General features: G+C 40.4%; 2 protein-coding genes across 4 annotated transcripts in view; one reads left to right on the top strand and one right to left on the bottom strand.

Annotated features, from left to right (window-relative positions):
- Positions 1–740: 740 nt before the first annotated feature.
- snrnp35 (small nuclear ribonucleoprotein U11/U12 subunit 35) lies at positions 741–4,585 on the top strand. Its single transcript, XM_033030663.1, has 2 exons — positions 741–1,175; positions 2,919–4,585. Exon 2 carries the CDS (start codon positions 2,920–2,922, stop codon positions 3,694–3,696), a length of 777 nt encoding a protein of 258 aa, XP_032886554.1. The 5' UTR covers positions 741–1,175; position 2,919; the 3' UTR covers positions 3,697–4,585.
- Positions 4,586–4,980: 395 nt separating this feature from the next.
- Positions 4,981–11,823, bottom strand: part of slc7a3 (solute carrier family 7 member 3) — a 41,402-nt gene continuing 34,559 nt past the window's right edge. For all 3 annotated transcript variants that reach the window (XM_033030661.1, XM_033030660.1, XM_033030662.1), the window contains 2 exons: positions 9,000–9,108; positions 4,981–7,237 (listed from right to left, as the gene is read on the bottom strand). In XM_033030661.1, the coding sequence (XP_032886552.1) occupies positions 7,077–7,237; positions 9,000–9,108 (270 nt within the window). In that variant the 3' untranslated portion in view covers positions 4,981–7,076. The remainder of the gene's footprint in view (positions 7,238–8,999; positions 9,109–11,823) is intronic.

The following is an 11,823-nucleotide window of genomic DNA, read 5'->3' as shown; positions in this document are numbered from 1 at the left end:
CACAAACACCAACACACACCTCACATCACATCCAACACACAACACACACACATCCCACCACAAAGCCCCACAACACACACACACACACACCCACACACAATCCACACTCACACCCACCCACACACACACATCCACACACACACACACACAATCCACACCCACACACAATCCACACACCCACACATCCACACCCACACATCCACACACACACACACCCACACCCACACCCACACATCCACACACACACACCCACACCCACACCCATCCACACACACACACACCCACACACACAATCCACACACACCCACACACCCACACCCACACCCACACACCCACACCCACACCCACACACATCCACACACACACACACACACACACACACACACCCACACACCCACACCCACACCCACACACACACACACACACACACACATACACATACACACACACACACACACATCCAAGATCAGGGTTTTACAGTAATATGGATTTGTAAGTTGACAGGCAACAGAAAGGTAGAAAGCAATAAAGGTTTTCTGAAAAAGGCTCCCGACCCGAAACGCCGCCCATTCCTTCCCTCCAGAGATGCTGCCTGTCCCGCCGAGTTACTCCAGAGCATTTCGTGTCTATCAGAGGCTTTCTCCTCTGGAGAAAACGAATGGATTCTCGCTTCTCCTCCAGGTGCCAGTTCACAGGCGGAACCAAAGAACTGTCTCCAGCGGGCGAGTCGGAGCGTGGGACCGGGACATGACGGACTGGGACTGGCGGGCCCGACCGGGCCGGGACATGGCGGGCCGGGACATGACGCCAGGTCTCCAGTGAAACTCACATAAACGAGAGCAAGATCTTTGGTGAAAGTTGCTTCTGGATTGATAAACCTCCCACTGCTGAACACGGGCGCCCGGCGGCTGGGTTTAACTCGGAGTGGAGACCTGCCGCCTCTCTCCCTCAGGCACTGCTGCAACGGCTGCAACTGCTGCTGCAACTCCCCCAGCGACTGTGCATTGCACCCAACGCCACTTCTCTGCTGTTGCATTCAACTTAAAATTGCTGCAACACTTGTTTAAAAATACACGATCAAAGTTTATTTCCAAGGATTTTCCAGCAACTTAGTGGATAAATGCACAGAACGGAGTAGCCTTGGAATTCTGTAGCTGAGTCTCTTGTTTTTAAAGGTGAGTTTTTTTTAATAAACTTTATTCAGAATAAAAAATATATACAAAAAAACAAATGCCGTACAAATTGTCTTCATACGTTTTTAGTGTCTATATACTCAATAATGTTTTGCTCAGTAGTGTTAGCACCTGGCTTTACATTAAACTCCCTTGCCCCAGAGGCTAGTAGCTCTTGACCATTCAACATTTACACATCTTCTCGATGGCAGCTAAGCTTGCTGACTATTATTTATTAGTTTCTGCTGTAGAGTGCATCGTTGTGGATTTCATTTCATCGGATTTAGTGTTCCTTTTATGCAAACATGCTCCAAACTTCTGCAACTCTAAGGAGAGAAAATGTTGAGATAGAATATTAGTTAGAAGTTAGAATATTGCATTATTGAATAGTCCAGGTATGAGGTCCATTTACACACATTAATTAGCATTTATGTCCTATTTTACTAATACCCGTCTTACATTTTTGAATTCATGCTTTTAAAAAATCCTCCTGAGTTGTGAATTTGTGCCATGTATAAACTAAATCAAGACATGGTCTAGGAGTGGACATGTATGTGTAATTAACACACAGTTCTGGAGGAACTCAGGCAACATCTGTGGAGGACATGGACAGACAACATTTTGGGTTGGACTGAAGTAGTTGGGGGGGAGCAAGCTGGAAGAGAAAGGTGTGGTGGGACAAGTGATAGATGGAAGATAGACACAAAAAGCTGGAGTAACTCAGCGGGTCAGGCAGCATCTCTGGAGAGAAGGAATGGGTGACATATTAGGTCGAAACTCTTCTTTAGACTGTAGATACAGGTGATTGGTCTCACCACCCCTCTCCTTTCTAGCTTTCACCCCCTTATTGTTATCAGTCTGAAGTTAGGGTCCTTACCCAAAATGTAATTTGTCCATTTTCTCCACAGACGTTGCCTGACCCACTCTGTTCTTCCAGCATTTTGCGTTATACTCAAGATTCCAACATTTGCAGTTCCTTGTCTTCCATATACATGTGTGTTTGCTGCTGCCATTTGAGCTGCACTGCCACCTAATGTGCATTATTAATACATGCAAAATTCTGTATAAATTGTAACAGGCAAGAACGCCCCAGGGTTGATGTTAAGATAGTGTTAACCTTGGCAACCTTGGGAGTCCGTCATGTAAAGAATTAACTAAAATCCTTTTACTATTTTATTTGGACTGGGAAGTGGAAAGTGCTCATGGTTTCTGCTCGTTGTTTATTGTAAAGATCATGTGCCAATAATATGTGAAAGAAAGCTTGTCTTGAGCTGTGGTGTTAATGCCATGCATGGATCCAGGTTGTTATCCATGTCTGTGTTGGTGGATTCTTCACTAGATTCTTACAACATCCACTTAATGCCCATATTGTGTAGGGAGGATCTGCAGATGCTGGTTTAAATGAAAGACAGCCACCACAAAGGCTGGAATAGCTCAGCACGTCAGGCAGCATCTCTGGAGAAACGGAGTAAGTGACATTTGGTGTCGAGACCCTTATTTTTGTTTATTGTATCTCTTTGTACCAACATTCTTGGGACCAAGGCATGAAACAACAGTTGCAGTTGCAGTTGCATTTGCTATGTCGCTCTTCCAGGGAGATGCTAAATGCATTTCGTTGTCTCTGTACTGTACACTGACAATGACAATTAAAATTGAATCTGAATCTGAATCTGAATCTGAATCTGAGCATGACACAGATATTTTAAAAAAGCCTTCTGTCCGTTTACTCCAATATTTGTGTTTCAGCATGATGAGTGAGCTTTGGACTCCAATTGCAAAACAATACAATCCACTGAAAGCTGGAAGCATCGATGGGACGGACGAGGAGCCCCATGACCGAGCAGTTTCGAGGGCAATTGCAGCCAAGTACAGGCCGAATAAGGGCGTCATAGGAGATCCTCACCTGACCCTCTTTGTCTCCAGGTTGAATCCTCAGACATCTGAGGAAAAGTTAAAAGATGCCTTCCTTAGATTTGGAGACATCCGTAGACTGAGGGTTGTGCGCGACATTGTCACGGGGTTTTCCAAATGCTATGGTTTCATCGAATACAAGGACGAGCGTTCATTATTAAAGGCACATCGGGACAGCAATAAACTAGTGGTGGACCAAAATGAAATATTTGTGGATTTTGAATTGGAACGGAGTTTGAAAGGATGGGTCCCACGGAGATTTGGCGGTGGATTAGGAGGCAAAAAGGAATCCGGCCAGCTGCGATTTGGTGGGAGGGATCGTCCGTTTCGGAAGCCCTTCAGTCTGCCAGCACTGAAAGCAGAACTGTACACAGAGGGACCAGTCGATAAACTGGATCGAACAAGGGATAACTGGCAATGGGAGAGAGGTCGAGATCGGGAGAGGCGAAGAGAGGAGCGGGGCGAGGAAAGAGAAAAGCACGATGGAGATAGAGAGCGATACAGAAGCAGGGAAAGGGATCATAAACGGCAAAGAGATGAAGATCGATATAAAGACAAAGACAAAGACAAAGACAGACACCAACGCAGGGAAAGGCATAAAACACGGCGATAGATGCTGTTACCTTTATTATCCCCTGCAGGGAAAGATGACAATTCTCAACAAATGCTATTCTGCCATAGTCTGCCTAACCTTTTTAATTGCTTAAATGTATGTTGCGGTGATTTGAAATATTTGATCGCCATTCATTTGTATCAAGGTATGTTATTGGAGAGTACATTTTCTCAGATATTGTATTTGTACCACACAATATGACATATTTCCCTTAAGGTTTCCACTTAGTATTTGGATAGCAATGATTATTCTTTATTATGCTTAAGTTCATTTTTTTAAAAAGATTTTAACAAATGGGATGATGATCTAGCACCTATGTCTGTTACTGGATGGTGATCAAAAAACAAACTTTCCATCTTGAACTTCACTGAAGTAAATCCAAATATGCCTCTGCAATTGTTTCTTCAGTAGAATAAATAACTATTAATAAAGGTCATGGATCAAACTTTACTTACATGGAAATCACAGAACTACAGCTGCTGGAAAGCGGCTTAAAATAATAGCCAAAAATACTGGAACACTGACAAATAGTATCCGTGGAAAGAGAAACTATTGATACTTCAGATCAGAAACCCGTCAATTTCCACAAAGAATCCAGCTAACATATTTACTGTTGCTCTTTCCACAGCTGTTGCTGTCCCTACTCAGTATTTTTTGGTTTTATTTCATTTATATGGCAATTTAAGAATGCATAATTAAACATTTAATTTAGATTGCCTAAATTAATATTTATTTACCATTTGGGTTTTTGTCATGCAGTTTTCACTGCAGCAGATTCATTCTGTACTCCATTTAAAATGGTGATTTCCTGATTTTCTTTTTCAAGCATACTGGTTTACTACACTTAGATGCAGAATTGAATAAAATATCCTACTTTGTTTCCATTGAATAATTGTGGTGTGGTTCAAATTGTTTGCTTGGTCAGATTTTTTTTAAGTGAGTTTTTTGATCTTGTAATACCTTTGAGACGTAGGAATCATTTTTATAGTGTAGGAAGGAAGTGCAGATGCTGGTTAAATGTACACCATGGCAACATGAAATATTTGGAGTCTGAAGAAGTGCCTCGACTTGAAACGACACCTATTTCTTTTCTCCAGTGATGTTGCCTGACCTGCCAAAATCAAAATTAAGGAAAAATATGCAACGGAAAAACTAAGTGCTGGATAAAAGGGGCAAAAAGTGAAATTCAGAATAAACAAGCACTTCCGTTTGTGGGCCCCTGGTGTTGTGGAACTATATCTTGTGCTACATTCATAAATTGATTAGTAAAACAAACGAGACATATTAACCAGATTTTTACAAAGTCAATTTAATAAATAAATCCTGACATTAGAAGAATCCATTCATTTTTTATTAATACATGTTAATCCACTTCAAAAAAAAATATACAAAATGAACTGACTCATAATCAGTCTATTCAGATTTATAAACTCAGGAAGACAAATACAAACAGTATATAAATATTACATGTTCCAGTAAGCCTTCAGATTAAGCATTTTTTAAATTATCAGCAATGTGTCATTTATTGCCTTAAGGTAACAAGCAATCTTGTGAAATACTGCATTTGAAAGCAAAACTGAACAAGTTTTGTTAGAAGAACAAGGTTGTGGAAGATACAACGTACAAACAAAATCATGTTTTAGTAATATTTTCTTTGGTCGTTATTTATATTTACATATACCATTGAAAACACCATCTTATTTAATTTATAAAAACCTAGCAAGTGCTAATTGAACAGGAATGGTCAGCACTTAACCGTTACATCTCCCTGACGGGTTTTACAAACACAAAATATCTAACAAGGCATACCTTAATGAAAGCAAGTCAGGATAACATTTGTCTGGCAGTTGGAGTGAGACAAGTGATAATTATTTCACAATAAGCATAAAACCCCACATTATCAATATTAAATTAAATATGGCCTCTCACTGCAGAACCATCTGCTATTTTGAAATTAAATATTTGTCATAAAGGGCCATTTGTACAAATACATAATAGATTTTTGTTTTGATGCTTTGGTGGGGAAGGGATAAAACAGGCATTGCTGTCCACAAAACAAAATCCCTGTCATTACTTCAATGAAAGTTATAAATTAATCACAATTAGGCGGTAATCCACAACAGCAACTACACTCCCTTTTGGCAATTCAAAAAATATGTCCCATTCTAAACTAGACCTTCCAGCCTTCTGTTTCAGAGACCCAAGCCTCAACTCATATATCACTTCCCCAAGACATGTCCCCAAATCATGACTTTTGATTGTAATGCAAAATATAATATCTACAAAATACTGCAACATTTACATGACATATATACAAGTGAACAGTCATGTCTGTAGCGCAAATGCAGACCTGCCCCCCGATATATATAAGACGAGGATTTAATATACAACCACAGATCGACAAACATTTTCGATGATCCTCATCCACTCTTATTAATGTAACATTAAAGCAGAGTAATGAAAGCTTTACAGTAACTATAGGCCTGAGCAGTTAACATTTATTGAAAAGCAACTTTGTATCACAAGGACATTCACATCTTACAGCAGAAAAAGCTGTGATATTTTTCAATGTTTGACTAATGTAATATCTGTGCCAGTTGAAGCTCAATAAAACCCTTGAGCTAATAAATCCTCTGTAAAGAGGCAGAGACGCGTGGGATTGAAAGAAGCAACACTTTAAGGAACTGAGTAAATAGCAAATGATGCAATAAAAGGCCAGACCTACTGCACGGGTACAGGACACACTGATAATGTGCATATTTACTGAATTCATATTCTGGCCAAAGATTTCCCCCACACCGTCTCAAAATGGGGGAGCATCAAAATGGTTGGTAATGAAGTCCCACCTGTGTTGGCAAAACGCGAGCTCTGCCACAGGAGAACAACAGTTTGAGTGTAGCCTTATGTATCATTTTCAGTTGTGTTTCTGGACCAAAACCATCCAGAGATTCCCAACTTGGTCTGGATGCCAATTCATTTGCTATGACCTATTACAGGAAACAGTATCATTCAGATCAAGAAAGTAAAATGTCATTTCAATGCATTTCTTTGCAACCAGATTTTCACAGTGCAAAATATGTTTTCTATTATGTACAATACACTGTTTATTAGAACTAATGTAGAACCACACTAAAATTCTATTTTAATAGATCATCTATATACAAATTGTGGAGTGTACTTAAACCCTTGACATGAGACTCTTGCAAAGTGATTCCCTTGTATACTTGATGTATACTATTAAAGCTGGTTAATTAGTGGTAGTCTGAATGGATAGCAGCTGTAACTATTCCCACATTTAAAAAAAAACTACATATCATTGAATGTAACCAGGAAGGAAGTTTACATTTCAAGGAACTTTCTTCTAATAATATTTTTTGCATTCACGTAGTTTCAACTTCTTTAAATTTTTCGTCGCCGATTAAAGTGTTGGATTCTAGCATTTTGTCCATTTTCTCTTGGCATACTAATTCCGCAGCTGCCTTCTTGTGTTTTTGACCCACAGAGCTGTGATGCATTCCATAAATAAAGTAGATCAAAAAGCCTGGAGAAATTAAAAGGGAAATTCAAGTTTATAGCACCATATATATTTTATAGCTTTCAGCAAAAGATGTCTCCAAATTCTTTTTGCACATTTGTAATTAACAAATATTTTACAGAAAAAAATAAGGAAGCTGAGGCATCATTATCGTACTATTCAGACAGATAGCTTAATGTGAAATGTGAAAATAAAAATATTTTTTCAGTTAGGCAAGTATACCTCCAACTTCAGTTGGGCAAGTATACATACAACTTCAAACAGTATGAATGTAGACAGAGCTCCTTTTCCCCAATTACCCAGCAATTTAAGAAGGTAGGCAAAAATGCTGGAGAAACTCAGCGGGTGAGGCAGCATCTATGGAACAAAGGAAATAGGCGACGTTTCGGGTCGAGACTCTTCTTCAGACCCTTCCTTCGATTGTCCAGCATCTGCAGTTCCTTCTTAAACAGCAATTAAGATGCTGGTTTACACTGAAGAAAGACCTAAAATGCTGGAGCAATTAAGCAGGACAGGCAGCATCTCTGGATAGAAGGAATGGGTGACTTTGCTGATCGAGACCCTTCTGAGGTTAACTTGTGTCCTCTCCTTTACAGTTCTGATCCAAATTGTTAACCCTATCACTTTCAACAAATGTTACCTGACCTGCTGTTTCCAGTATTTTCAGTTTTAATTTCACATTTCCAACATCTACAATTCCTATTTAATTTCAATGGGGAAAACAGATCATGAGGCATTTCCAAATGTCCCTTTCTGACATTGGCATTTCTGCTGTAGCATGACAGTTGCATTCCTAAGAAACCTCAGTTTGTTGAAAATTGCATGAAACAAACAATTGTATCAATGGGGGTTAGGGACCAGAGAATTCTAGACTCGCAATAACAACATTATTTTTCCTGCAGGATTATCAAAAACTGGTAATTTTAATAGCTAAAATGAATTTTTGTTACTGCACGCCAAAACTATGAAAGGATCTATGTTACATTAGATTAGATTAGCGCGGAAATATGCCCTTCGGCCTACTGAGTCCACACTGACCCCCACACATTAACCCTATCCTACACACACTGGGGATAATTTACATTTATATCAAACCTATACGCCTTTGGAATGTGGGAGAAAACCGAAGATCTCGGAGAAAACCCACGCAATCACGGGGAGAACGTAAACTCCGTACAGACAAGGGCCTGTAGTCAGGATCGAATCCAGGTCTCCGATGCTGCAAGGCAGCAACTCTACCGCTGTGCCAATGTGCCGCCCCATTGTTCAATAGAATATCATTGCATGTGACAATAGAAGTTAGACACCAAATGCTGGAGTAACTCAGCGGGGCAGGTAGCATCTCTGGAGAGAAGGAATGGGTGACATTTCGGGTCGAGATAATAGAAGTAACTGACTGTTAATTTCAATAGTCACTCAATGTGAATCTGACAAATTGTGTTCTTAGGAAACAACAGTGTCTGATTACTGTGGGCGGATTACAAGGAAACTTTCCCTGGATAGTTTTTGTTTTTCAAGACAGCTTTTTTTCCTGCACATCAATTTCGAAAGTCATTTTTAAATGATCATCTAATTCCTGATTCAAAGCATGTTATAACCAATTTGGCCCACATAATACAAATAGTGTTCCTAATTCATCAGTTGTTATATCCAATTAGCATTAGCGAAACATGCAATATAGCAGAATTACCTGTATTTTAACTGGAGTACGAAGAGTTTACTTACGATATAGTGATAATAAGGCAGGTATAAATTTGTTTATAGTTACCTAGAAGCATCCAAATTCCAAACATTGCCCAGGTTTCCATATCCAACATCATCATCAAGTAAATATTTATAAAGACACTGATGATAGGTAGGAAGGGGACGAATGGTACCTGGAAAAGAAAATGGAAGTTATCAATATTTTTCTATAAAAGTAGCATTATATTTTGCAAAATCTTAATACTGCACAAGCTGGAAATATTTGTGTCAGATAGCATCAGTGGAGCAAGAAGTGGAGTAAACAGTTCAGATCGAAGATCTTTCATTAGAACTCTGATTTTCTCTCTATAGTTACTGCCTGGACTGTTGAACACGTCCATCTCTTTGATCATATTTTTTTTGTTCTTTCGTTAATTTTGTTTCCAAACTAATATCTTGGTAAAAAAAACGAACAAATATTGTAAATAAACAATAGGAGTAGGCCATTCGGCCCTTCGAGCCAGCACCGCCATTCATTGTGATCATGGCTGATTAACCACAATTAGTACCCCATTCCTGCCCTCTCCACATATCCCCTGACTCCTCTATCTTTAAGAGCTCTATCTAACTCTGTCTTGAAAGCATCCTGAGAATTGGCCTCCACTGCCTTCTGAGGCAGAGAATTCCACAGATTCACAACTCTCTGTATGAAAAAATGTTTGCTCATCTCCGTTCTAAATGACTTACCCCTTATTCTTAAACTGTGGCCCCTGGTTCAGGACTCCCCAACATTGGAAACATGTTTCCTGCCTCTAGCGTGTCCAAACTCTTAATAATCTTATATGTTTCAATAAGATTCCCTCTCATCCTTCTAAATTCCAGAATGTACAAGCCCAGCGGCTCCATTCTATCAACATATGACATAGAAACATAGAAAATAGGTGCAGGAGTAGGCCATTCGGCCCTTCGAGCCTGCACCGCCATTCAATATGATCATGGCTGATCATCCAACTCAGTAACCTGTACCTGCCTTCTCTCCATACCCCCTGATCCCTTTAGCCACAAGGGCCACATCTAACTCCCTCTTAAATATAGCCAATGAACTGGCCTCAACTACCTTCTGTGGCAGAGAATTCCAGAGATTCACCACTCTCTGTGTGAAAAATGTTTTCCTCATCTCGGTCCTAAAAGATTTCCCCCTTATCCTTAAACTGTGACCCCTTGTTCTGGACTTCCCCAACATCGGGAACATTCTTCCTGCATCTAGCCTGTCCAACCGCTTAAGAATTTTGTAAATTTCTATAAGATCCCCGCTCAATCTTCTAAATTCTAGCGAGTACAAACCGAGTCTATCCAGTCTTTCTTCATATGAAAGTCCTGACATCCCAGGAATCAGTCTGGTGAACTTTCTCTGTACTCCCTCTATGGCAAGAATGTTTCCTCAGATTTCAGATGACAGACCCACCATCCCGGGATTTAACCTCGTGAACCGACTCCCTCAATATCAAGAATGTCCTTCCTCAAATTAGGAGACCAAAACTGCACACAACACTCCAGGTGTGGTCTCACTAGGACCCTGTACAACTGCAGACGGACCTCTTTGCTCCTATACTCAACTCCTCTTGTTATGAAGGCCAACATGTCATTTGCTTTCTTCACTGCCTGTTGTAGCTGCATGCTTACTTTCAGTGACTGATGAACAAGGACCCCTAGATCTCGTTGTACTTCCCCTTTTCCCAACTTGACACCATTCAGATAATAATCTGCCTTCCTGTTTTTGCCACTAAATTGGATATCCTCACATTTATCCACATTAAACTGCATCTGCCCACTCACCCAACCTGTCCAAGCCACCCTGCATCCTCATAGCATCCTCCTCATACTTCACACTGCCACCCAGCTTTGTGTCATCTGCAAATTTACTAATGGTACTTTTAATCCCTTCATCTAAATCATTAATGTATATTGTAAATAGCTGTGTTCCCAGCACCGAGCCTTGTGGTACCCCACTAGTCAATGCCTGTCATTCTGAAAGGGACCCGTTAATCCCTACTCTTTGTTTCCTGTCTGCCAACCAATTTTCTATCCATGTCAGCACCCCACACACTCAATACCATGTGCTTTAATTTTGCCCACTAATCTCCTATGTGGGACCTTATCAAATGCTTTCTGAAAGTCCAGATACACTACACCCACCCATGTCCATTTTCCCAGTTACATCCTCAAAAAATTCCAGAAGTTTAGTCAGGCATGATTTTCCCTTCGTAAAATCGTGCCGACTTGGACCGATCCTGTTACTGCTATCCAAATGTGCTGCTATTTCATCTTTTATAATTGAATTCAGCATCTTCCCCACCACCGCTGTCAGGCTAACTGGTCTATAATTCCCTGTTTTCTCTCTCCCGCCTTTCTTAAAAAGTGGGATAACATTAGCTACCCTCCAATCCACAGGAACTGATCCTGAGTCTATAGAACATTGGAAAATTATCACCAAATGCGTTCACAATTTCTAGAGCCACCTCCTTAAGTACCCTGGGATGCAGACCGTTAGGCCCGAGGGATTTATCAGCCTTCAGTCCGATCAGTCGACCCAACACCATTTCCTGCCTCATGTTTCTGTCAGTTCTTCCGTCACCCTAGATCCTCCGGCCACTACTATATCAGGAAGATTGTTTGTGTCTTCCTTAGTGAAGACAGATCCAACGTACCTGTTCAACTCGTCTGCCATTTCCTTGTTCCCCATAATAAATTCATCTGTTTCAGTCTTCAAGGTTCCAACTTTGGTCTTAACTAATGTTTTCCTCTTCACATACCTAAAGAAGCTTTTACTATCCTCCTTTATATTCTTGGCTAGCTTACCTTTGTACCTCATCTATTCTCCCCGTATTGCCTTTTTAGTTATCTTCTGT

Source organism: Amblyraja radiata, chromosome 12 (assembly GCF_010909765.2).
Source record: "Amblyraja radiata isolate CabotCenter1 chromosome 12, sAmbRad1.1.pri, whole genome shotgun sequence".
NCBI classification, from domain to species: Eukaryota; Metazoa; Chordata; class Chondrichthyes; order Rajiformes; family Rajidae; genus Amblyraja; species Amblyraja radiata.
This window is presented reverse-complemented; position numbering and strand designations above follow the sequence as displayed.

What these genes read in the sequence shown, in the direction of transcription:
- snrnp35 (XM_033030663.1), top strand. Translation starts at nt 2,920, where the DNA reads ATGATGAGTGAGCTTTGGACTCCAATTGCAAAACAATACAATCCACTG.